Source organism: Petaurus breviceps, unplaced genomic scaffold, assembly GCF_028583685.1.
Source record: "Petaurus breviceps papuanus isolate PSGF00001 unplaced genomic scaffold, PetGlider_PUasm1.0 90825, whole genome shotgun sequence".
NCBI lineage: Eukaryota > Metazoa > Chordata > Mammalia > Diprotodontia > Petauridae > Petaurus > Petaurus breviceps.
Window position 1 is genome coordinate 16526590 of NW_027187353.1, and position 24557 is coordinate 16551146.

General features: G+C 45.2%; 1 protein-coding gene across 1 annotated transcript in view; it reads left to right on the forward strand.

The window, feature by feature from the left end:
- The first annotated feature begins 659 nt into the window (after window positions 1–659).
- ADAMTS7 (ADAM metallopeptidase with thrombospondin type 1 motif 7) overlaps window positions 660–24557 on the forward strand; it is a 163231-nt gene continuing 139333 nt past the window's right edge. The window contains exons 1-2 of the mRNA XM_069071387.1: window positions 660–777; window positions 9459–9817. Coding sequence (XP_068927488.1) covers window positions 660–777; window positions 9459–9817 — 477 coding nt within the window. The remainder of the gene's footprint in view (window positions 778–9458; window positions 9818–24557) is intronic.

A 24557-nucleotide genomic window follows, 5' to 3' on the forward strand; every position in this document is an offset into this window, starting at 1 on the left:
GCAGCGGGCGGAGAGAGACCTGGCCTCAAGGCTCGAGGGCGGCCCCAGGGCTGGGGGGGCGCTCTTGGCTTAGCCCCGGAGCCCGGGGAGGGGACAAAGGAGAGAAGGAGAGGGAGGGAAGAAGGGAAGGAGGGAAGGAGGGGGGCGGGGGCCGAGGCTAAAGGAAAGCCCTCTCGGCTGTATGCAAATGAAGACGGACCCAGTAGCGGGCGGGGAGGGGGGCGGGGCGCAGGAGAGGGGGCTCGGTCGCTGCCGCCCAGTGCCGGGTGCCTGTGTAGCTCCGTGGCTTCTCTCCCTTTTTCTCTTTTTTTTTCTTTTGCAATCCACAAAAGGGGGCCGGCCCTGCAGCTTTTGTTTGAGAGAGAGGAGGCTAGAAGCAGCTAGCTCTCGGGAGCAGGGGGCCTGGACGTCGGGGGCCTGGGGGTGAGCGGCCGGGGGACAACGGGGTGGGGGGTGGGAGGGGGGGGGGGACAACGGGGGGGGGGGGGGGGGGGGGGGGGGCATGTCGAAGGAGTGAGGTTGGGAAAGTTTGAGGGGAGAGAAAGAGGCCACCGAGAAGGAAGCCGTCCTGCCAGCGCCCTCCCCGGACCGAGTGAGGCGCGGGGGGAGCCGTGCCTTGCTGCGCTCGGGCCCCGCGTCTGCACCCGCGCGCCCTGGCCATGGCCGCCCCCCGGAGCCCCCGGGCCCCGGTGCTCCCGCGTCCGCTGCGCCTCCTCTTCCTCCAATGTGCGCTGTCGCTGGCGCTGGGCTTCCCCGGGGACCCCGGGCCCAGACCAGGTGGGTAACTTCCTCGCCCAGCCATTCACGTGTCCCCTTGTCTCCCCTCACCCTGGCGGTCTCATTTCGGTCTGCCGAGACCACCCCCTCTGCCTAGAGCAGCCCCTGGCCTGTTCCCTGGCCCCAGGCTGAACCGGAAAGAACCCTGGATTTAGATCAATTTCGAAACCCCCGCTTGTCACTTTCGAGCGGTGTGACCTTGGGCAAGTCACTTCACTTCCTGGAATGCCAGTTTCTAGGGTTGAGAAGCAAAGGAGAGAGAAGAGATCTCCAAAGTCTGTTCCTTCCAACTTTAAGTCATATGACCCTCTCGGTGAATCTTAAGGCAGACCCCTGTGCAGAAGGCTTGGGAGGAAAACGGAGAGGAGCGGAACACCCTAGAGGACGATCCCGGGACACTCGGCCGCACCCGGCGCCCTTGTTCCCTGAGAGACAGGGACCTACTGACCGCTGGCCAGCTGCCGGAGGTCCTCGGGGCATGGCGGTCCGAGTGTGTGTGTGTGTGTGTGAGTGTTCGCGCGCTCGCGCGCGCCTTTCCCTCGTGTCCTGGCAGCAGGCGCCAGGTCAGGGCCTTGGGACCCCTGGGAGGAGGGCGCAGCTCCAAGGGCGCTGCCGAGGCTTTGTGGCCACGGGACGCGGCTCGCTCCTGAAGCCCAGCCCTGTCCAGGTCAGCTCGGGGCTACTGCGATCCCTTGTCCGCTGGCCGGCCTTTCTCCCCGCAGTCTCTGTTCTGCTAGCGAGCTTGGCTCCTTGGAGGCCTGAGGCGGAGCTCAACTGGGAGGGCAGGAGTCAAGTCTCCCGCTTCGGGGAGAGCGCGTTTCCGAGCCCTCCTATTTAGGACCCCCTTTTACAACTCAAAGAGCGTCAACTCTCACAACTGCAGCGTGAAGAGCTGGGACTTGAACCCCTTAGGCACCTTCCACTTGGCTGCACTGCCTCCTTTTGGAGTCAGAACAGCAGTCCCCCTCTGCCCAACTAATCAGCCTTATGACCTTGGGCAAATGACTTAACGCTCCAGAGAGAGACCTCAGTTTCCTCCCTAAGGTCTGGGGACCAACTCTAGCTTTCTGGCACACTCCTGTGAGGAAGGGCTGAGAAGGGCTCTGGGACCTGAGAATCGCAAGCAGCCTTAAGGGACCTCGGGTAGAAATCGTGAAGTTCCCTAGTCTAACCCCTTGGTTTTCAGATGGCAGGTTGAGGCTCAGAGAGGTTAGATTACTGGTTCAAGGTCATACAACTAGTAAATACATTGCAAAACCAGGATTTGGAGGCAGTACCTATGCCTGCATGGAGGGATCCCTGAGCCCAAGGATGTGGGAAGCTCAGCAGCATTCTGACCTTCTCCCCAAGAGCACAATGGCAGGAGGAAGGCTCTCTGCCCTAGCAATCAGTAGATCTGGCTCCAGAGTCCCAGCTTGGACAGTAACTGGGAGGCCCTGAGAAAGTCATTTCTGCCTTTCAGCTTCTCTTTCCTCATCTGTGAAACGAAAGGTTCTTAGAGGCATTTCTTAACTCGGTGTGAATTTAAGATGTGGAAAGGGGGACAGCAGCAAGGCTGGGCTTGGGGAGAAGAAGGGAGGAGGGGAGATAGGGAGGGGGGATAGGGAAAGGAAGAAGGGGCTGAGGAAGAGAGAAGGAAGGGGGAAGGGGAGGGGATTAAAGGACAATGGAGCCGAGGCTGGAAAAGAGGGCTGAGGAGGGGAGCTGAGGAAAGGGAGTGGATGGGGGAAGTGGAAGTAGAAGATATTGAAGGGGAAAGGGGGGAATGAGGGAGAAGAACAGAGTGAAGTAAGGAGAAAAGGAGAGCAGACGAGGGGAGGTCATAGGAGTTTGGGACTAATTGTGGAGATCTTTTCTGCCCCTTTCTAGGATTTTATAGGCTCCTCCCCACACCTTTCCTCTTTTGTTAGGGCCCTAAAGATCTAGTCTGGTCCGGAGCAGTAAATACTCTGGCCAGTATTTACTTTTTTTGGAGTTGCTCCTTTGAATGGTATCCAGCCCACAGCCTGGGGGGCAGGGCCCAGGGCTGTGTATTAGAGGGTCTGTTCTGCTGGAGTGTGTGTTGGGGATGGGGAGGGGAGAATGGCATGGGGGGAGGTAGGACCCTGCTCTTCAGCATCCCGCTCCTCTGACTCAGCCTCTCCAGCTGACTGCTCTGGCTTTAGGACTGAGTACTTTTTTTCCTTCCTGTTTCTGGGTTTACTTCAGAATTCTCCTGCCCTGCAGGTGACAGGCTTAGGTCTAGAGGTGGGTACTGGCAGTTCTGTGCTGCCCAGAAAGGGCAAAGATGAAATAAATGTGTGTGTTTATGTGTGTGCACACACAGGAATAGGTGATAGAGGCTGCATCTGGAGGTTTGCTTGCATAGGGAACTCCTAGATGAGGGAATTCCCTGCACCAGTGCAGACCTGCCCCTTCTCCAACTTGAGCCTTAGAGAGTTACTTAGTACAGAGGTTAAGTGAATCACTTAGAGTCACATAGCCAGAATGTGTTAATGGCAGGACCTGAACCCTGGGCTTTCTACCTCAGAACCCAGTCAGGACCTGAACCCTGGGCTTTCTACCTCAGAACCCAGTTCTCTAGCCACTACTGTTACTTCTCTCTTGTGGTTCTACCTCTGTCTCTCCCTCTCTTTGTTTCTCTGTCTCTCTGTCTCTAACTCCAACTCTTTTTCTGTCTCAATATCTTCCCCCCTTCTGTGTGTCTCTCTCCCTCTCTCTGTCTCCCTTCTTTGCTTTTTGTCTGTCTTCAACTTTCTGTCTCCCACCCTTTTCTGTGTGTCTCTTTCCTTCTCTCTTTGTCTCTCTGTCTGTCTCTCTCCCTCTCTGTCTCTCTCCCTTCTCTCTCCTTTTCTTTGTCTCTGTCTCCAACTTTCTGTCTCCCTCCCTCTTCTGTGTGTCTTTCTCCCTTTCTCTTTTTGTCTCTCTCCCTCTCTGTCTCTCTTCTCTGTGTCTCTCCCTCTCTCTTTGTTTCTGTCTGACTCCAACTCTTTCTATCTCTGTCTCCTTCCCTCTTTGTGTCTCTACTGTATGTCTCTCTCCTCTCTCTTTGTCTCTGTGCCTCTGTCTCTCTTTTTTTTTTTTTTTTGCTTTTTGGAGGGCAATTGGTGTTAAGTGACTTGCCCAAGGTCACACGGCTAGTTTTTGTGTTAAGTGTCTGAGGCCGGATCCAAACCCAGGTCCTTCTGACTCCAGGGCCAGTGCTCTATTCACTGCACCACCTAGCCACCCCTCTGTGTGTCTTTCTCAGTGTCTGTCTTTTTCTCATTCTCTTTTCCCAGAACTCTGGAGAGCATTGAATTTGCCATCAAGAGAGACTTGGAGTAGAATTTTGCCTTGACATCATTAGCTGTTTGATCATTTGCTTTATAGCATGAGCCTTCCCCTTTGTACCTCATTTTCCTGCTCTATAAAATGGAACATAAAATGCTTATAGTATATTACACTCCCCGGTAATACTCATGATACTTACTGCACCCCCACTTCTTTGTTAGAAGAACCAAATGAGGTAATACAGGGAAAGTGCTCCATCACTCCAAGTGATGGGGATGTTGTCTGGTCCAGATCTATGCTTTAATTGTGTAGGGAAGTCCTGGTGTGGACATTCCCTCTATTGGTAGAAAGTAGCCACTGGTCTGGGACTTTGTTAGAATTTTTGAGTTGCCTGTGGGCACTGGGAGGTGTAGTACCATAGTCTCAGACACACACACACACACACACACACACACACACGCAGAGACCATATTGCCCTGACTCCAAGGTCAGCTCAGTGCCCTCCTTCCCTGCCAGATTCTTCAAGTCTGACTGAGGGGTGAGAGATCCATGGGTGGAGATTCTTTGTGGAGCCTGGGCCTGCCTCTCTCCTTCCTGAAACCTGTGAGGTTCCTCTAGCTTGCTTTTGGTCCCCTCTTCCTTCCCCTCCTGGCTGGGCCCCCTGCCTCTTCCTGACATTCTCTGCTCTCTCCAGTGTAGTGGCTAAGTCCACTGGGGCATGGATCTGGATTCTCAGAAGGCCTCCAGCGTCTCATCTCCCCTCCTTTTCACCGCTACTGGGCATGAACTAAGAAGGCTCATTTTTAAGGATCTTGGAAGTTTACAGAGTGACTCCCCACTCCTTCCATGTTGGGATGAAGTCCTCCAGTACACCTCTCTAAAATGGGGTAAAGTTGCAAAGCAATTAAGTCTTGGAGAGGACAGAGGGAGAGAGATAGAAAGAGAGACAGAGACAGAGCTCACAAGCGAGAGCACAGTGGTTTGGGAGTCAGAGGACCTGGGTTCAAATCCTGCTTCAAATCCTTGGCCAGGTCACTTAACCTCTCTAGGCCTTAGTTTACTTGTCTGTCTAACGAGTGTTCTGAGGCCACTTTTAGGTTTATATCACTGATCTTATGTTCTTTAATATGCCCCATGATTCTTTCCTCATTTTTGCTCCTTTGTCCACCTTAGTCTAGCAACATCTAGGACTGAATGCAGGTGTATTCAGTAATAGGAGAACACACACACACACACACACACTCACACACACCCTTATGGCAATGACTCTCTAGGCCAAGATCCTTTGATAAATCTCAGTTGGTTGCAGAAACTGATCAAATGGCTACTTGCTTCAAACCCTGTGCCAGCTATTGTAGGGGATGCAGTCACTGCATTTAGAGCCCATAATTTAGTAGGGGAGAAAAGTAGACATCTATGAAAAATAGTTGACACAGAATGCCAACAGTCAATGTCAGAGGGAGTCAGAGGGGTTTGGACTGGGTTCAGAGGAGGGTCAAGGTCAGGGAAGGTACTTTGGAGGAGGGAAGACCTGGGTTGTGTTAGTTTGTGTTGGAAGTTTGTGTTACACATGAGATTACTGTCTTGGCCAAGTTGTATCTGAATGGGAATTTCCCCACTCCTACCCCCAGAGCATCCTGGAACAATAGTTGCTCTTCCTCCAGATCAGTATCTTCCAAGGCTACCCTTTCCGTTTGGGGACAGCTCTCATTGTTAGGAAGATTTTGCATAGAGTGAACTGAAATTTGCCCCTGCAAGTTCCACCCATTGCTCCTGTTTCCGCCATCTGGGGCCAAGTAGAACCAATCTAATCCTTCTTCTATGTGACATCCTTTAGAGTGCTTGAAGAGAGCACTCCCACTGGAAGACTTCTCTTCCCTAGGCTCAGCCTGCTCAGTTCCTTCACCTGACACTCATGTGATGTCTGTGGTCTATCCTACTTGCTCTCTACCTTCCCTAAAATGTGATGCTTAAACTCAGTCAAATCTAGATGTGGTTTGACTAGTGAATGGAGCAGCTGGGACTGTCACTTCCTTAGTCCTGGATACGTCATCTCACTCAGTCATCCAGAGTTTATTATGTGCCTTCCATGGGCCAGGCAGAATTCTTAGATTATAACAACTTCTAAACTGTTAGATCATGCTTATAAATCATTTTGAGCTTTCAGTCCATTAAGAATCCTAGTCAGCGGGCGGCTAGGTGGCGCAGTGAATAGAGCATCAGCCCTGGAGTCGGGAGGACCTGAGTTCAAATCCAGCCTCACACACTTAACACAAAAACTAGCCGTGTGACCTTGGGCAAGTCACTTAATCCCAATTGCCCTCCAAAAGCAAAAAAAAAAAAAAGGAATCCTAGGTCTTAAATGAATGTTGAAAACTAAAAATAAATTTAAAAAAATTTTTTAAAGAATCCTAGGCTTTTTCTATATGAACTATTGGTTACCTAGACATTTCTTCACCATCCTATGCCCTGTGAAATTGATTTTTTGGACACAAATGTAGAACTTCACATTTTCCTCTATCAGATTCTACTTCATTAGTGTGAACAGTTCTTCTAGTCTGATTTTCTTTTTATATCCCAATTCTTGTATTTGGATATGTTTGGGTGGCTAGGTAGCACAGTGGATAGAGAGCACTGATCCTGGATAAGGAAGATGAGAGTTCAAATTCAGCCTCAGATAGGCACTGACTGTGTGACCACAGGCAAGTCATTTAATTTCAGCCTGCCTCAGTTTCCTCGTCTGTAAAATGGGGATAATAACAACACCTACCTCCCAGGGTTATTGTGAGGATCAAAAGTACTCTAAATAACAGAGTGCTGGCACATAGCTGCTATATAAATGTTAGTTATAATGAAGATTATTGTGTTAGCTCTCTTTCCCAGCCTGCAACTGTGTCATTATCCAAGTCATTCATTAAAAAGAATATGAGTCAGGACAGAGCCCTAAGGCAATCCACTAGAAACCTCTTTCCAGATGGAGAACATCTTCAGTTCTCTTAGCTTAACTAGTTCTGCATCCATCTAACTGTGCTATTGTCTAGCATATGTCTCCCCACATTGTTTCTCAGGATATCTTTGGAGACTTTGCTAAATGTCTTGCTTAAATTCAGGTATGCTCCTTTTAGGCAACATTTTCTCTTTCTACCAGATGAGTAATCCTGGCAAGAGACACAATGAGAACTGAAAGTCTGGGTTGACTTGAGATAGCCGAAAAGAAGACATTTGGGAGGGGAGGAAGTGGGAGAAAACAGGGGAGGTGTAAACAAAGGTATGGAGGAGACAATACACAAGATGCCTGCTGTGGCTGAAGAAAAGAGGAGTCGAGTCATAGGATCTCAGCTAGAAGAGACCTAAGAGTTTGTCCACTCCAACTTGAACTTAACTAGGCACCCCTTTTTTGCTGTCCTGGAAAAGGAGTTATCTAGTCTCTGCTAGACTCTACTAATGGGGACCTTGCTACTTCTTGAGGCTGTCTGTTCTGCTTTTGGACAGCTCCCATTATTACTGTTATGCCTTATATGGAACAGAAATATACTTTTTGAATAGAACTTTCACCATTGGTTGCACAGCTCACTAATGATAGATCCAGGATTGAATGCAGTCTGTGGCATATTCATTCACTCACTCATTCATTCATTCATTCGACATATAAGGAAAAGAGTGCTGGATTGTAGCCAGAAAACCTTCATTTCAGTCCTTGCATTGCCATCCACTGACTGTGTGACCAAGTCATCTGGGGCTTCAGTTTCCATATCTCTCACGGTGGGGGGAGGGAGAGGATTAACAAAAGTAATAACTGACATTTCTTTAGTGCTTTCTTAGCACAAGGCACTGTGTTAAGATCCCCACAACCCTAAAGGTAGTTGTTATTATCCTTATATAGTTATTATATTATATTATAAATTATATAATTTATATTATATTATAAAGATAAGTTATTATCCTTACTTTGTGGATGAGGAAACTGGGTCAAACAGAGATGAAGGATTTGCCCAGGGTCACATAGCTGGTATGTATCTGAGGCAGGATTTGAACTCCAGTCTTCTTGGCTAGCTGCCAGCTAGGAGATATCTGAGGTCTCTTCTACCACTAAAAATCTTACTGTCTTTAACCTTATAAGATGACTTACACCTGAGCAGGAATCTTTGAGATCATCTGATCCAAGCCCCTCATTTTATAGATCAGAAAATAGGGGAAGTGACTTTCCCAATGTCATATGAATAGAAAGTGATAGGCTACAGAGTACACATTTCTTTAAAACTCAGAACTCAAAACATCACAAAAAATGACCATTTCCATACACACAATAGAAAAGTATGTGAAACGACTAATCTCTATTACATGCAGCCCATTTTTTTACTTCTAAGTATCTGATAAATTCGACATGTAACTTTCAAAGTTGTCCTGCCTGTCTGTGCTTCTTCCTGGCCTTCTTTTCTCTATGCTTTAAAAAGCGCTTCAGATCTTTCATTTCTGAGAGGGCCACTGACCACAATTTGTTGATTATTTGCTAGTCATAATAAATTGATTATTAATTTCCCAGAAAAATACTTCAATGACCCTTTTTTCTTTCTTTTCCTTTTTTTTTGCAACCCTTTTCACCACCCTTTTTCTCTCCCCTTTTTCCCCTTTGTTTCCCCCATCATTTGGGGGGAAGAAAGAAAAACAGAAGCCTTATAACAAATATGTGTAATCAGGAAAAACAAATCCCATATTGACCATGTCCAAAAATGTGTCTCATTTTGCACCCCAAATCCGTAAGCTCTCTGCTAGGAAGTAGGTAGCAGAAGCCCACATTTCTTTGTGAAAAATATTTTGGGGACTGGAGAGGATCATGTGGTAGCCAGGGGATATAGACATTCAAAGAGAGATGCACACTGTTAGAACACAAAGGGGCAGAGATCATCTGGTTCAATCACTTTGTTATATTTTCCTATTTTTAAAGTTAATGTATTATTGATTGATTCCTTTTGTTGCTATAAAATAGTGACTTCCAGATGCGCGGGCACATGCACGTCATTCTTTCAGTGAGCCTTCTCTTATAATAAAGAAAAACAGTTTAGCACAGTCATAGACACAGTGACCAGGTTGGACAGCATATGCAATATTTTGTACCCATAGCCCTCTACCTTTTCAAGGAAGGAAAGCATGTTCATTTCTTCATGGCTTCCATGGGACCAAGATTGGTCATCCCAATTTCCACAGAATTCTACTTTGTTTTAGGGTTCTTTTCTGAATCTTATTTTAAAGAGGACACTGAGGTTCATGGGGGCATGGGAGTGGGGGAGACTTCCCCAAGGTCACTTGAATGAGTTGGTGGTGACAATAGGTTTAGAACCATTTCTCCTTTTTTGTATATTTTGGCTGCTTTGGCTGCACGTTGACTCTTTGCTGGTTTTCTTTCTCAGAGACGCTCCCTTGGGGCCAGCCCTCCTTGGACATCGTGCACCCCATCCGGGTAGATGCTGGCGGCTCCTTTCTCTCCTATGATTTATCTCCCCGGCTGCTTCGGAGAAGGGCCCTCCTATCCAGGGCCAATTCTCCCACTTATTATGAGCTGTTATACCAGGGGCGGGAGTTGAGGTTTAACCTAAGCCTCAATGCCCAGCTCCTGGCGCCCGGCTTCGTGAGTGAGACCCGGTATGGAGGCATCACCCATGCCAAGATCCATCCCTATACACATTCCTATGCTTGTCACCTGGTTGGAGAGGTTCATGACTCTGCACTGGAAGGTGGCTTTGCTGCCATTAGCTCCTGCAACGGCTTGGTAAGTGTCCTGGTACTACTTGAGTGAGACTCTCTGTGTGTCAGTGGGTGGGCGGGTAGGCGTGTGCCCACCCAATGAGTGCTGGGCAGTGCCTGGGGAGAGGGAGCACAAAGCCTGGGCTCTGCTGCTCACGTATCAAAATCCTGAACAGGTCATTGGATTTTCACTTAGTGAAATGGAGACAGAGGAAGGACAGTGTAGTGAACAGAGTACTTGGACACTTAGGCTTAGGTCCCCCCATGACCCTGCTTGAGGGCAGGGACTGCCTTGGCCTTTCTTTGTGTCTCCAGTCCTCAGCACAGTATCTGGCACATGGCAGATGTTTGATAAATGCTTCTTGTCTGACTGACTGACTAATTAAGTTCTTTGTATCTCAGGCCTCTCCTAGTGCCTCATCTAAGTCAGAGCTGGGTTGAAATCTGTCAAAGTGAAGGGATTTCCCAGCATGGGAAATATATATCCCTATATCGACACAAGCCTAGTTCCTTCCCTCATTCACCTAAAATGGAAATTAAAAAGACATCTAGGGAGCTTAATGGATAGAGCAATGGACACGATATCAAGAAGAACCAAGCTCAAATCCAGCCTCAGACCCTGACTAGCTGTGTGATCCTGGACAAGTCACTTAACCACTGCCTGGTTTCTTCATCTGTAACATGGGATAACAGTAGCATCTACCTCCTAGGGTTGTTGGATAAAATGAAATATTTGTGAAACACTTTGCCAACTTTACAATGCTATATAAATGCTAGTTGTTGTAATTATTATTACCATTCTAATTATTAAAGTATTTGAAGTCAGAAGAACTAGGTTCCACTCTCTGCTCTGTTGTTTACCTGCTGTGTGACCTCTCTCTCATCCTGAGTCCTCTTGTCTATAAATGGGAATGATAATACCTAGATCAGCTGCCCCATGGGGTTGAGGGAGGATGGAATGGAACCATGCATGGAAGGGGTTTTGTAAACTCGGAAGGGCTCCAGGAACAGGAGCTCTCAGGATTATTTTGAGGACCTATTTGAGATGACCCAAGTAAAGGCTCTTTGAAGTGAATGCTGTGCAATTCAAATGCAGGTCATTATTGCTAGTGACTCATGAAAGGATTAGCTAAACTTAAAAAAAAAAACTGTAAGCTAAAGAATGATTTCATTCACCAAGTATTTATTGCAAGCCCCTATCATAAATACAGTGATATGTTAGAGCTTTGATTTAACTGGAATACTTGGGGAATGGTGCTTTCTGGGTAATTGAATTTTTTGGTTAATTGGGCCCACCTGCCCAACTTTTATGTATCAGTTTTGGTTTTGTTTGTTTTTGGAGGGGCAGGGGGAAAGGGCTTGGAATGTACTGGAGATTCAAATCAGAGTGGGTCTTTAAAGAGCCTGTCATGTTGTTATAGTACCCCCTCTGAGGTCACTCACCCTACACTGACAGGTTGCCAGAGGGGAGAATGCCACATCTTCCCTCAGGGTTCTAAGGACAACTCTTAGAGGTAACAATTTCTAGTACTTTCACTTTTGAGCCCCCATCTGCTGTGTTCCCCAATACTAATCAACCAGTAAAGCTATATTACCTTCTAGAAAAGGATATTTACTGAGAAGGTATAGCAAGAACAGTAATTACAAAATATTTCTTCCCAACCCCAGGGGAGCAATTCTCCTCTTGTACAAAAGTCACTAAAGTAGCAAAGCTGGAATCTTTTCTTTCCTATGTAGTTCTCTGTCTCAACCTGTCTTGTATTATTGATCCTTTTGACCCTGGGGTCAATTAGGAAACTTTTAGTGGACAAATAGTATCTGCCTAATAGTCACTCATGGCTGGAAGAAGGCTCACTAAGCCTCCACACGTTGCATTGGATATAGGCAAGGAATATTTTGTACATTCTATATAACTCACCAGGAAGGGCAAGTCCATGTATGCTCTAAGGACTGCATGAATATAGCACTTATTATATGCTAAGTACTATATACTAAGATCTATAAATGCAAATAGAAAAGTAAGACTGTAACTGTTCTAAAAGAGCCCACCTTCTAATGGTAGAACAGCACGTATGGAAGCTTCCAATTGCAAGATAGATGGAAAGGTCCCCTGGCCCTGAGAAAAGAGATGTGTTACCTCTTTTTAAATGCCATTTCCATTGATAAAATGATAGCTGTTCCTGATGTTGAACCATTCTCCAATATCAAAGGCTTCTTTTGGGAATCTTTAATAGCTAGGACTGTAGCACCTGTATGAGCTCTTGCCTGATTTCATCTTCACAGGAGTTGCTTTCCAGTATGATGGCTGAGGGCATTGGCTTGGAAGAATTGCAATTGCCAAGGCTTTTGGGTTCAGGGTGTCGGACTGATTCCATCAGGGTTCACAAAGCTGTGATGGTCAAGGTGGTGGTGCTGGTTTGATTTGCCTGGCATATGATGCCTCTTATTCTCCTTCAGGATGCCTCATCACACCCCTTGAGGGGCAGTTGGTTAGCGATTGGTGGGGATGGCTGGCTTGTTCTCCAGATGAGCTGCCTCTGGATGATGGCTCTGAGGACCCAGCTGGAAGTTGGACTGGTGGCATAGGGGGTGTTGCTACCACTAGGGTCACTGCACTTATATGTCTCTTTGTGGTTGTTGGACAACAGTTATTGCTGGTGATGAAGAGGAATATGGGCTCTTTCTCCACAATGATGGCTGTTCAGGATAGGCTAAAAGCAGGTCTCATGGTTTGAGTGACATTACTTTTCCCAAGGCTTGTGGTCTCAAAGAATGGTGGTGGTGGTGGTTTGACTTGCCTGGGATAAACTGCCTCTTGTCTCCCCTTCAAGATGCCTTACTGCTTCGTTCCTTAGTGAATTATGTCCAGGGAAAAGATGCCTATAGAAGAATGTAGTCAATTTAAGTTTTACGAGGGTTCCTGCTATGCACCAATCACTGAGTTAGGCCTTTGGAATGCAAAGACAAAAATGAAACATTCCATGCTCTCAAGGGGATTACATTCTATCCAAGGAGACCTTATGAGAAAGCATGTACTAATTAAATCCTAGATAAAATTCAGATGAAAACAAGGAATTAGCATTTTGGAGAATCAACAAAAAAATCATGTCAGCCTTATCCCCTGTGTGGGCTTATGTCAGGGGGTTTTCCCTTTCTCTGTCAGGGGATGTTACCTTTCTCCTTGTGTCTTGTGAAGAGAACCAGCTGCTTTTGGTGCCTCCATTCCCCCCCTGCCCCCTGCTTCATCCTTTTTTTTCTGACACTGAAGAAATAGCAGCTCTGCCTTCTGTTGTTACTTGAGGGCTGCTGGGATTCAAGTTAACAAACATTCATTAAGCACCTCCTGTGTGTCAACTGTAATATTCCCAAAGAGCTTACACCCCACTGGGATGAGAGATATAACATGTATGGAGCTAAATGCACAGTGATGTGAGGAGAGATAGGGCATTGACAACCAGGAGATTTGGGAAGGCTTCACGGAGGAGAGGGTACCTGAACTGGCTATTGAGGAGAATAAAGATCCTGGAAGGCAGAGGGGAAGGAATGGGTCCCAGTTATAGAGGGTGGCCTGTACCAGTGTATGGAATTTGGAGATGAAGATGGCTGTCCAGTGTAGTTTAAATGCAAAGAGCAGGTGAGGAAGGGCAGGGGGTATAATGCAAGATTGTGCAAGGCCTTAATTATCAGGCTGAAGAGTTTGTACTTTATCAGAGGTACTAGGGAGCCACCGAAGACTTGTGAGCCAGGGAAGCGACATGGTCCAGACTATCTATGTCTTAGGAAGATGATTCCCTTTCTGTCATGCCTGCAGGACCTCTGAACCATATTGACTTAGCAAACTCAAGTTAACATTATCTGTGCTGTATAGTGTTTATATTTATTTTGATTAACATTTCCCAGTTACATTTTAATCTGGTTCAAAGCCATTGCTGCTGAGTTTGATACCTCTGATGAGTGAATAGAGCATTACACTTACAATGTGGGGGACCTGGGTTCAAATCCTACTTTAGACCTTTACTAGCTTCATGACCATAGGGAAATCACTTAACCTTCCAGAGACTCAGTTACCCTATATGTAAAATGGGAGTAATCTTTGTGGTCCCTACCTCATAGGGTTGTTATGTTATCATGATCATTGTTGGTAATTCTTCCCACACCTGTCATCCACAGCAAGATCTCACTGCAACAAGACAATGCTCTCACTTTTCTCTTATCAATTTGCTAGCCAATATCTAAAGATTTGGAACAAACTTTTAATGCCTCCTCAAGCTCCCACAGTGTTCCTCCCCTAACCTGTCAGCTGAGAACCTGGTCTTAGATGTTGTCAGAAAATTGTCATTTCCTCAAGAGCTCCCTCCTCCTTTCTATCACTCACCATCTCTTCCTTTCCCCCAGCTCCCATGAGGAGATGACTCACCTCCTGGACAAGCCCCTCTCCATGCTCTCTGGATCCCATCCTTTTCTGACTTCTCCAGCAGATCCCCACAGTCTCCCCCAGCGTCTCTCTCTGTCTCTTACTTTCCTGCTGCCTTCAAAACCACTCAGATCTTCCCTGTCCTTAAAAAACCCTGGCTTGATTCGACCATCCATCCGAGCTGCATTGCTTCCTCCCGTCTTCCTTCCTAACAACATGTTCCTTCTGGCCCAGTCCATCCAGAACTTGGCTAAGCCCAGACTCAGCCGTACAAATCCCTCTCAGGCAAAACTGAGATGACAGTGGAGCTCTGGCAGAGGGGCTGCAATTAGGAGACCACATGTCAACTGGCAGCATATTTTCAATGCCAACATCTGCCTTGATGCTGTGGTAAAAGTTAGGGTATAATTACATGTTTGCCAGGATCTTCCCCCACCATGGTCCCTTCACTGCTGAAGTTTCAGCCATGCGTGGCTTCAGCTGAGCCCGCCACTTGGAAAAAGGACAACAATGCTCAGTCCTCTGGGGTTCTTGAAGTCCGGCAAGTGGAAACACAAGTTTGATTCTTTTCCATCCCTTCGTGCTGACTCTGCTGAGCAGGACCCTGCTAGTATTGGGCTGGCTCACTTCCTGGGGCCCCTGCCCAGAGTCAGAACAGAAGCTGCTCTGGGGCAGACTGGTCCAGATGACCATTCTCTCCTCTGACCTTCTCTCGGCTTCCCCCTAGGGGCCCACAGCTTGGCTTCTTGGTTCTTACTTGACTCATGTATGAAGCAGATCTGCCCAGCTAGAATAGAAGCAGGTAACCTGGAGGGCAGGAATGCCACTGTCAGGAAGTACTTACTACAGTCATCAAGTACCTTATTAAGTACCAGGCACTGTGCTAACACTGAGGGTCAAAAAAAAGGCAAAGACGTGGCCCTGCCCTCAAGGAGTTTGCAGTCTAATTGGGGAGACAGCAGATAAATAAATAGGTATTTAGGAGATGCTTACCAAATAGCTGAAAGGCAGCTTTGGAGGGGAGAGCATCCTGCCTTGTGATAAGCAGTTTCATAGCTCTTTGCACATGGCACCCCTTCACTAGGGAGGCAGCAGGGCTCAGCGGAGATGTAGGAAGAGCATTGGCTTTGGAGTTAGTGGGCCTGGGTTTGAGCTCTAGCTTTATCTCTCAGATGTAGGTCACTTTACTGCTCTGGCTCTGATCCCTCATCTGTCCTATGAGCTCATCTCTGAGGTTTATTCCAGCTCTAAATTTGGCATCCCTGTCCTGATCGTAAACTCCTTGAAGGCAGGGACATCACCTCACTCATCAAAATGCAGTTCCCCATTTACCAAACCATTGATGGCTAGTTGACACAGTAGAGAGAATATTGAACTTATAGTCAGGAAGACCTGAGTTCAAATCTGACCTCAGACACTTATTGTCTGGGTGAACCTGGGTGAGTCACTTAGCTTCCCTAGCCTCGGTTTCTTCATCTGTAAAATGGGTATCATAGGAGAACCTATTTCCCTGGGTTGTTGTGAGGATCAAATGAGATATATTTGTAAAGTACTTGGCAAATCTTGAGGTGCTATGTAAATGTTAGAACAATTATTATTTAATGAATGCTTACTTTTCTTTTAAAACACAGATTGTTAATTATCATTTTAATTTTATATTGTTTCCCAGTACCTCCCCCTCTTCCTCTCTTCCTTCATTTCAACAGATCCTTCCTAAATAACAAATACAACTTAGAAAAACAAACCATCTCTCTCTCTCTCTCTCTCTCTCTCTCTCTCTCTCTCTCTCTCTCTCTCTCTCTCTCTCTCTCTCTTTGTCTGTCTGTCTGTCTGTCTCTGTCTGTCTCTCTCATTTCCTTGGTTTGGGAGCTCCTGGGGAGTGCTTTCTCCCCCAGTACACAACTGCCTCAGGTCCCTCTTATTGATTGTTTTATAAATTTGCCTAAATTGTAGGAGGAGGGCCCTGAGATTGCATGGTGTAGCAGCTAGGTGAAGTCATGGAGAGAGTGCTGGGCTTGAAGTGAGGAACCTGACTTCAAATCCAGCCTCAGCCACTTACTAGTTGTGCGACTCTGGGCAAGTCACTTATCCTTTGTTTGCTTCAGTTTCCTCATCTGTAAAATGTGGATAATAATAGTACCTACCTTCCAGGATTAGTATGAAGATCAAATGTAAATTTAATTTATAAGGTGCTTTGCAAAACTTAAAGTACTATATAAATGTTGGCTGTTGTTATTAGTGATGGTTACTGAATGCCTCTTCTTCATTCACTCACTCAGCACGAGCATTTAGGAGTCACCTGCCTGTCTCACTGAAGTTCCCTTCGGGTGGCCCACTCTGGCTTGGATGGTGACCCTGGGATTTTGAAGCCTACACCAACACCTTACAGGCTCTGACAATCCTCCCAAGTAGGAGGCTTTGAATACAGGCCCAGTGACCATCTGTGTGGTTTCTTTTCCCTAACACAAGGCTAGTTAAGCCTAGCTAAGAGCAGAGATGCTCATTACAAGAAAGCTGGATAACCAGCATTACAGGGGGGGTTTGACAACAAGAACTCATAAAGGCCATCTACTCTGGAGAGCAGCAGTAGTGGGAACTGATGGGTTGTAATCTGTGTCAGTGAAGGGAGTGGGGGGATAGTGCCCACAGGAGTGACATTCTAGTTCATTTTAGTTGAAGAATTCCAAAGCACCCTTCTAGGCCCTGGAGTTGGTATGAGGGAAATGGTAATGAATTTTCTTTTCTTTTTTAAAAATGTATATAGTTTAAGTTATTTTTCTTGAGTTCCAAATTCTCTCCCTACCTCCCACCCCCTTGAGAAGGCAAGCAATATGATATCAATTGTGCATGTGAAATTATGCAAAACATATGTCCATATTTTAGCCATATTTTTTTAAAAAGAAAGAAAAATAAAGGGAGAAAATTATATTTCAATTTGCACCCAGAGTTTGTTAATTTTCTCTCTGGAGGTGAATGGCATTTTTTCATCATGAGTCATTTGGAATTGTCTTGGATCATTGCATTGATCAGAGTAGCCAAATCTTTCACAGTTGATCATCATTACACTATTGTTGTTACCATGTACATTGATCTCCTGGTTGAGCTCACTTCACTTTGCATCAGTTCATATAGGTCTTGCCATGTTTTTCTGAAACTACCGCCCTGTCATTGCTCACAGCACAACAGTATTCTAATCATAATCATATGCCACAACATGTTCAGCCATTCCCCAATTGATGGGTATCCCTCCAATTTCCAATTATTTGCCACCACAAAAAGGGCTGCTATGAACATTTTTGTACATGTGAGTCCTTTTTCTTTTCCTTTGATGTCTTTGGGATATAGACCCATTTTTCCTTCCACTGTAAAAGTTCTGTGTTATATTCCTCTTTTATGCAAGAAAATTTCCCCATTCTACCTCATTCTTCCCCCTGCTCTCTGTGCACCCTTCTTTCTCCTCCCTTCATTTTTTTGGAGGTCATTCCAACATACTGGACCCAAACCCATGGCCTCTGTCTATTTAGACTCCTTCTAACTGTCCTAATGATGAAACAATTCTTAGAAGTTATATGTATCATCTGCCTGTATAGGAACGTAAAGTTTAATTTTTTAAGTCCCTTTTGACTATTCTTTCATGTTTACCTTTTTATGCTTCTCTTGAGACTTCTATTTGAATGTCAAATTTTCCACTCAGTTCTGATCTTCTCAGCAAGAATGCTTTAAAGTCCTCTATTTCACTTAGTATCCATTTTTCCTTTTACTAGGTAGGTTATTCTTGGTTGTAATCCTGACTCCTTTGCCTTCTAGAATATCATATTCCAAGCTCTCAGATACTTTAAGATGGAAGCCATTAAGTGTTGTATGATCTTGACTTTGGTTCCACGATATTTTAATTGTTTCATTCTGACTGCTTGGCCTGGGAGCTCTGGATTTTCACCATAGTGTTCCTGGAATTTTTATTTGAGAGTTTCTTTCAAGAGATGACCTGTGGGATTTATTCTATTTTTACTTTGTCCTCTGGTTCTAAGAAATCTGGGCAGTTTCCTTTTGTGATTCCTTGAAACATGATATCTAGGTTTGGGGGGGGTGTTGGTCATGACTTTAAGGAAGTGAAATCATTCTTAAACACTCTCTTTTCAATCTGCTTTCTAGGTCAGTTATTTTTTGCTACAAGATAACTTAACATTTTATTTTATTTTTTCTGGGTTTTTTACTTTGTTTTAAATTTTTTTCTTGTGCTATGGAGTCATTAATTTTCATTTACTCCATTCTAATTTAAAGAAATCTGTTGCTTGGGCAGATTTTGTACCTTTTATGCCAAACTGCTAATTCTCTTTCCAATCCTTTCTTCCAAAACTAAATTTCTTTCCTGAGTGTTTCCTCTAGTGCTCTCATTTCATTTATACAATCACTTTTTAGCTCTTAAAAAAAACCCAAACCCTTTATTTTATCTCTTGAAGCAATGCTAGCTTAACTTATTCCCAAACTGTGTTTTTCTTTGAGATTTTATAAATGTTTTGGAGTTCTCTTCTGACTCTTTTCCCAGCCTTAATTCCTGATTTAAGCCTGTATTAGGGATGGGCACTATTTGTTTCTGGAGGGCATGGCTGACTGTGCACACTTTTGTGGTTCTATTTTGTGTCCTCTTTGGTCTCGCTGCTGTTTTTTCAGGATATTCATGTTGTGTTGCTCTATGATTTCAGGGTCAGCTGAGGTTGGGGACCTGCAGGCTTTTGTTGGCTCCAAAAGCAATGTAATCCAGGTTGAGTCTTAGTGCTGACCTTTTGGTCTGATCTCTGCAACTTCTTGACATAGGTTTGTGTTTGAGCAACCCAGCTATGGACTTGTCTCTAATTAGAGCTCCAGTAGATTGCTATTGGACTCTGCTTACTGTTATCCAGCTGGAAAGCTCTGTATGAACTGCAGGTTCCCCTTTGGTGGAGGCTTCCTACCCTGCTTATTCCACTGATCTGAGATCCTGCTCTGTTCCTTGGGTAAGACACAGCTGCTGCTTGCTTCTTGATCATTACACAGTCCAGGGCTTGTGATAACTCCTTGCCCTGAATTACCTTCTCCTAGGCATAGGATCCCTCCTCAATCTACATTGGATCTGAGACCAAGCACTCTGTAGTGAATAACAGTAGCACATGTCTATACTCTTTGCACATTGTCAGTCCCCTCTATGCCAGATCTAGGTCTTCTTCTTGCACTGTTGTGGGTAGGCTCTTATTCAATCCCTCAGTTGGAAGGTGTGGAATGCTCCTGGCTAGACCCCATCCCCTGCATCTGCAGACTTTTTGCTCCATCTCCCTTTGCCAACCTGGGCTGTAAAAATTACTTACTGTGATTTTCCTCTTAGGTTTTCTGATTGGGATTGGTGCATTTTCTTTCTTTCTTTCTCTTTTAAAGCAATTGGGGTTAAGTAACTTGCTCAAGATTACACGGCCAGTTTTTTCTGGGTGTGGTGCTAAGTATCTGAGCCCAGATTTGATCCCCCAACACTATGGCCAGTGCTCTTACTCGCTGTGCTACCTGGCCGCCCCAAGATTGGTGCATTTTCTAGATCTTTGTGCAGTAGTTGTGGGGGAGGACCCTGCTGTATTTCTAATTCTGCTACTCTGCCATATTGGCTAGGTTCTGTCTAGATCTGCTCTTTAAGCCCATGTCCTTAGACCAATCACTTAGGTTCCCTGGACTTTAGTTTCTTCCTTTGTCAGATGAAATGATTGGACTAGATAATCTCCAAGGCCATTTCCAACTCTCCAGCCTCTGAGATTACTTGGACTTGACCAGATTTTCATTCTAAATGTCTAAGGCAGGATTTGAACCTATACCTTCCTGACCCCAAATCTAGTGTCACATTGCCTTTCATGAATGATGTATGTGATGAGTAAGTGTGATGTGAACAAGGTCCTTTGGGAAAGCCCAGTAGGAGTGAACAAGGAGCCCAGCAGGTGTGAACCAGGGGTGTGCTCAGAACCAGAGAAGGCAATAAACCTGAGAAAATGTCCAGCCAGAGGAGAGTGTACCATTCAGTGGTGTTGGGAGAGAAGGATGACTTGGGGCTACATGCCTTAATTAATTAACTAATTCAATAGAGAATCTATAAAAGTCCATGTTCCGCACTTATCTCTGTACTATGAAGCAGACTAAAGAAATGAGAGACTTGCAGACACACACACACACACACACACACACACACACAAAAGCCCATATCAGTCCTTTGTGTTTTTTTCTTTCCTCAGCTTTTTTTTTACCTTATTTTTGTATGTGTTGCAGTCCATCATATACGCCCACCCAACCCTCGCTATTCTCCCTGTTACCTAGGGAATGGAAGCTACTTGGGGGCAGGGACTGTTTTGTTTTTTACTTTGTATTCCCTGAAGTTTTCTTTTAAACCACATAACAGACACTTAGTAACTGGTAATTGTTGAATAAGTAACCTTGTAACATTGTATGTGATTAGGTGCTATGCCAGGGGTGGGGAACCCATGGTCTCAGTCTGGAGACCTTTTGATGGAGTCCAAGTTTTACAGGACAAATTCTTTTATTAGAGGGATTTGTTCTGTGATATTTGGATTCAGTCAGAGGGCTGCCCTTGAAGACCTAGAGGGCCACATGTGGCCTTGAAGCAAAGGTTCACCACCCCTCTGCTGTACCAAGGGAGCTGTAGGAGTTCTGAAAAGGCAAAAGAGGGGAGGTAGGCTGGGGCAGAAGTAGTCAGAGAGGGCTTCAGGGAGGAGGTGCAGCTTAAGCAGAACCTTCAAAAGGAAGTGAGACTTGAATAGAACATTCTAAGCAAAGAGCTAAGGCACAGAGTTAAGAATTTGCTTGGCTGGTGGGGGTAAACGTGAGTGGTAGGGGTCAAGTTTGGAAAGGTAGGTTGGGTTTAAGTGGAAAGAGCCTTGAATGACATACTCTGAACGTTGTTCTGTAGGTAATGGGAAGACATGAATAGCTCTTAAGGTTGTGAGCGCATCCATTTAGAGCTGATAAGTAGCTTAGGTCATCTAGTTCACCTCTACCATTTTTATAGACAAGGAAGCTAAGAAAGGACTCAGCCAAGGTCACATGGGTGTGGCAGAGTCTGAATTTGAACCAAAGTCCTCAGACTCAAAATCCAGGACTCTTCCTGCTGTAACATAATGACCTCTGGGGGCCCTTACAGCTCTGATGTTCTGAAATTCCATAATTATGTACCACAGAGGTGTCAAACTCACCAGTCAAACTTACTAGATTAAAAGGTAATTGGGAAATGTTTAGTGAAATAAATACAAATGTAACATAACATAGATAATGTTAGTTTGTGGTTTTTTAAGTTACTCTGCCTCTCTGGGAGAGGGTGACACCAAAGGTGTATAGCATCAATTGTTCCATTCTGAGAATTGACAGTCCACTCCCCAAGGCTGTCTTGGGAACCTGCCCTTTCCTGTCCTGCTCAGGGAGTGTTTCCAAGCTCTTGGGCTTCCTCAGGATTCTCTGATTTTTCCTGAAGGTGCTGCTGGGGTTGTGTAAGGCTTTGATCTATTTCTGTCCACCCTTCCCCCCAAAGAATTCTTCTGTGGGTTGGGATGATTCCTTAGGACATGGGACCAGGGGGTGGAGATTTCCCGAGGTAAGTTTCCAATGGAGCCTGGGAGAAAGGCAACAGGAAGACAACTCGAGTGGATCCTAGAAGTGACTCTGGGAAAATATTTGGCCAATTCTATGGGAGTTCTGGGAAGTCTCCTCTCTTGCTTTCCTCACTACTAACCTATGTGCCTGTTGCTTAAAATAGCAAAGGGAAGAAATAGGGAGAGCACGACACGCATATACAGAGATCCCCTGCCAAAGCCATCACAGATGGTGCAGATGGTGCAGTACAATGGAAACAAGAGATGGACTGGGCTTCTGAGGATCTGGGTTTGAATCTTGGCTCTTCTGCTTATTACATGTGACTTTGGGCAAGTCACTTAACCTCTGAAGGCCTCAGTTTCCTCATCTGAAAAAGAAGGGAGTTGAAATAGATGGCATTTCAGGGCTCTTCCCATTCTAGAGATATGACCCTATGAAGTCAAGGAAACACTAATATTTAAAAGCTAGAATAAAAGCTCACTTAGGGCATATGGAAAATTGAGGAAATGTGAGGAGGTGAGGAAGCCAGCCAAAGGTGAGAGGGAGGATGAGGAAGGCAGAGGGGAAGAACACTTGGGAGCTAGGATTTCTGCAGAAGACACATTCCAAGGGTGCCATAAGAGCAACAGAGAACCGATGAGGTCCATTTCAGTAGGTACGGTTGGGGAAAGGGAAGGGAAGGATCCAGGGAGCCACAATCCCATTTCTCACCTTTGCCACAGACAGTGACAAAGTTTTTCTATGGCTCCTCTTCCTTCTTTCTTTCCCCAGGGAGTATTTCTGAGAACTAGGGTGTCTCGTTCCTCAGCCAGAGGCTGTTGTTCCTCAGTTTGGCTTTGTAATTCTATGTGTGCCACCATTTCCTGGTTTGACAGTTCCAAGTTCTGATAATGATTACTCAGTAGCAAGTTTCTTATCCCTGTATTCTTACTGGAGTTGACTTATATGACCCATCTGCCTAGATACCTGACCTCAGATTACTGCCCCCTCTTATCTAAACCTATCATGCCTTCCTGCTTGTACTCCTGACTCTGGAGAGCTGCCCTGTCCCTCTATAAACATCATGCTTCCCTACCTAGATTCTCGATTTTCTGAGAGTTACCTGTTTTCTTGACATCACCATCTTCCTGGAGTCCTGAACTCTGGGAGCTGTCCGCATTCTCTCAATCTCATCTGCCTACCTAGATTCCCGATCTCTCTGTTTTTTCTAACTTCTTTCTATTTCTCTACAACAGATACCTTCCTAACTCTTCAGACCTGACCTAACTACCTGGATTCTAGGTCTCCTGGCTGTCAGTAACTGCAAACTCCTTAACTTGCATATCAAAAATCCCGACTCTTCCACAGCTCTAAGAACCTTAATTATCTCTTGACCCTTCCTCAAATCCTTGCTCCAATCAGAGTTGGAAGGGATCTCAGAGGGCATTTACATGAAACCAGCCCTGAGCAGGAAACCCGCTGGCAATGTCTCCAAGTCCTTGAGACAGAGGCAGCTTATTCTCCATTTGCACAACTTTAAATTTTGGGATATATTTCTTGATAATGAGATTAAATCTTCCTCTCAGTAGCTTCACCCAATGATCTCAATTCCTCTCTTTAGAACCAACAAAAACATATTTCAGTCCTCTTCCACTTAATTTACATTTCAGATACTTGAAGACAATTACACACACATACACACGCACACACGTGCATGCATGGTCTTCTCCCATAAGTTTTTTTTTTCTCTTGGCAAAATATTCCCAGCTCTTTCCACCAAGTCCTCACATGGCATGATTTTATCCACCTCTCCATCCTAGTCATGACCATTTGGGATGTACTTTATCTTGTCAGTATCCTCCTGGGACCCAGCACTCCAGATGTGCTTTAACCAGGGTAATGGGACATCCATCTTTTTTGTTTTGGCCACTCTACCTCACTTAGCACAAGCCAAGTTGGCATTCTTTCCTTTTGGCCCTGAATCACATATGACTCATGTTGAATTTTCAGTTCACCAAAACACCCCAGGTTTTCTTTACACAAACTCTTGTCTAGTTTCTCCCCTCAGGCTCTTTCGAAGTAGATTTTTTTTTTGAGTTTGAGACTTTCCATTTATCTCTATTAAATTTCATCTTGTTAGATTTGGTGCATTATTCTATGCTGTTGAAATCTTTTTGGATCCTGACTGTCATCCAAAACATTATTTATCCCTCCCAGCTTTAAATCATCTAGAAATTTGATAAGGATGCCATTTATGTTGTTATCTGGGTTGTTGATTGTAATGTTGACCAGAACTGGGTCAATGAGAGAAGCCTGGGCCATTCCAGTAGAGATATTTCTCCAGAATGATATTGACAAATGGATAAATTAAAAAAAGGCATTTACAAAGCTTCCTATTAAGGACTGAGCCCAGCACTGAAGATGTAAGTAAAGGAACAAGGCAATGCATGCTTTCAAAGAGCTCACAGTCTAATAGAGAGAGACAACACACATGGGAGGTTTCAATTCTCCGTCACATGGGGGTACAGGAGCAAGACAACTAGTTTTTGCATCTTCTTTGTGGTTCCTATCAATAAAACTGCATAACACATCCCCAAAGCTATCTTTATCTATTCCACTGTGTTGCTCTCATATTGATTTATAATAACTATGACTCCTAGTTATTTAGCATTTTATGATTTCCTAAGAACCTGTTTTAGGGTCACAAGATTTTAAAGGTCAGACAAAAATTTTACAGATCACCTGATCCAGTCCATGA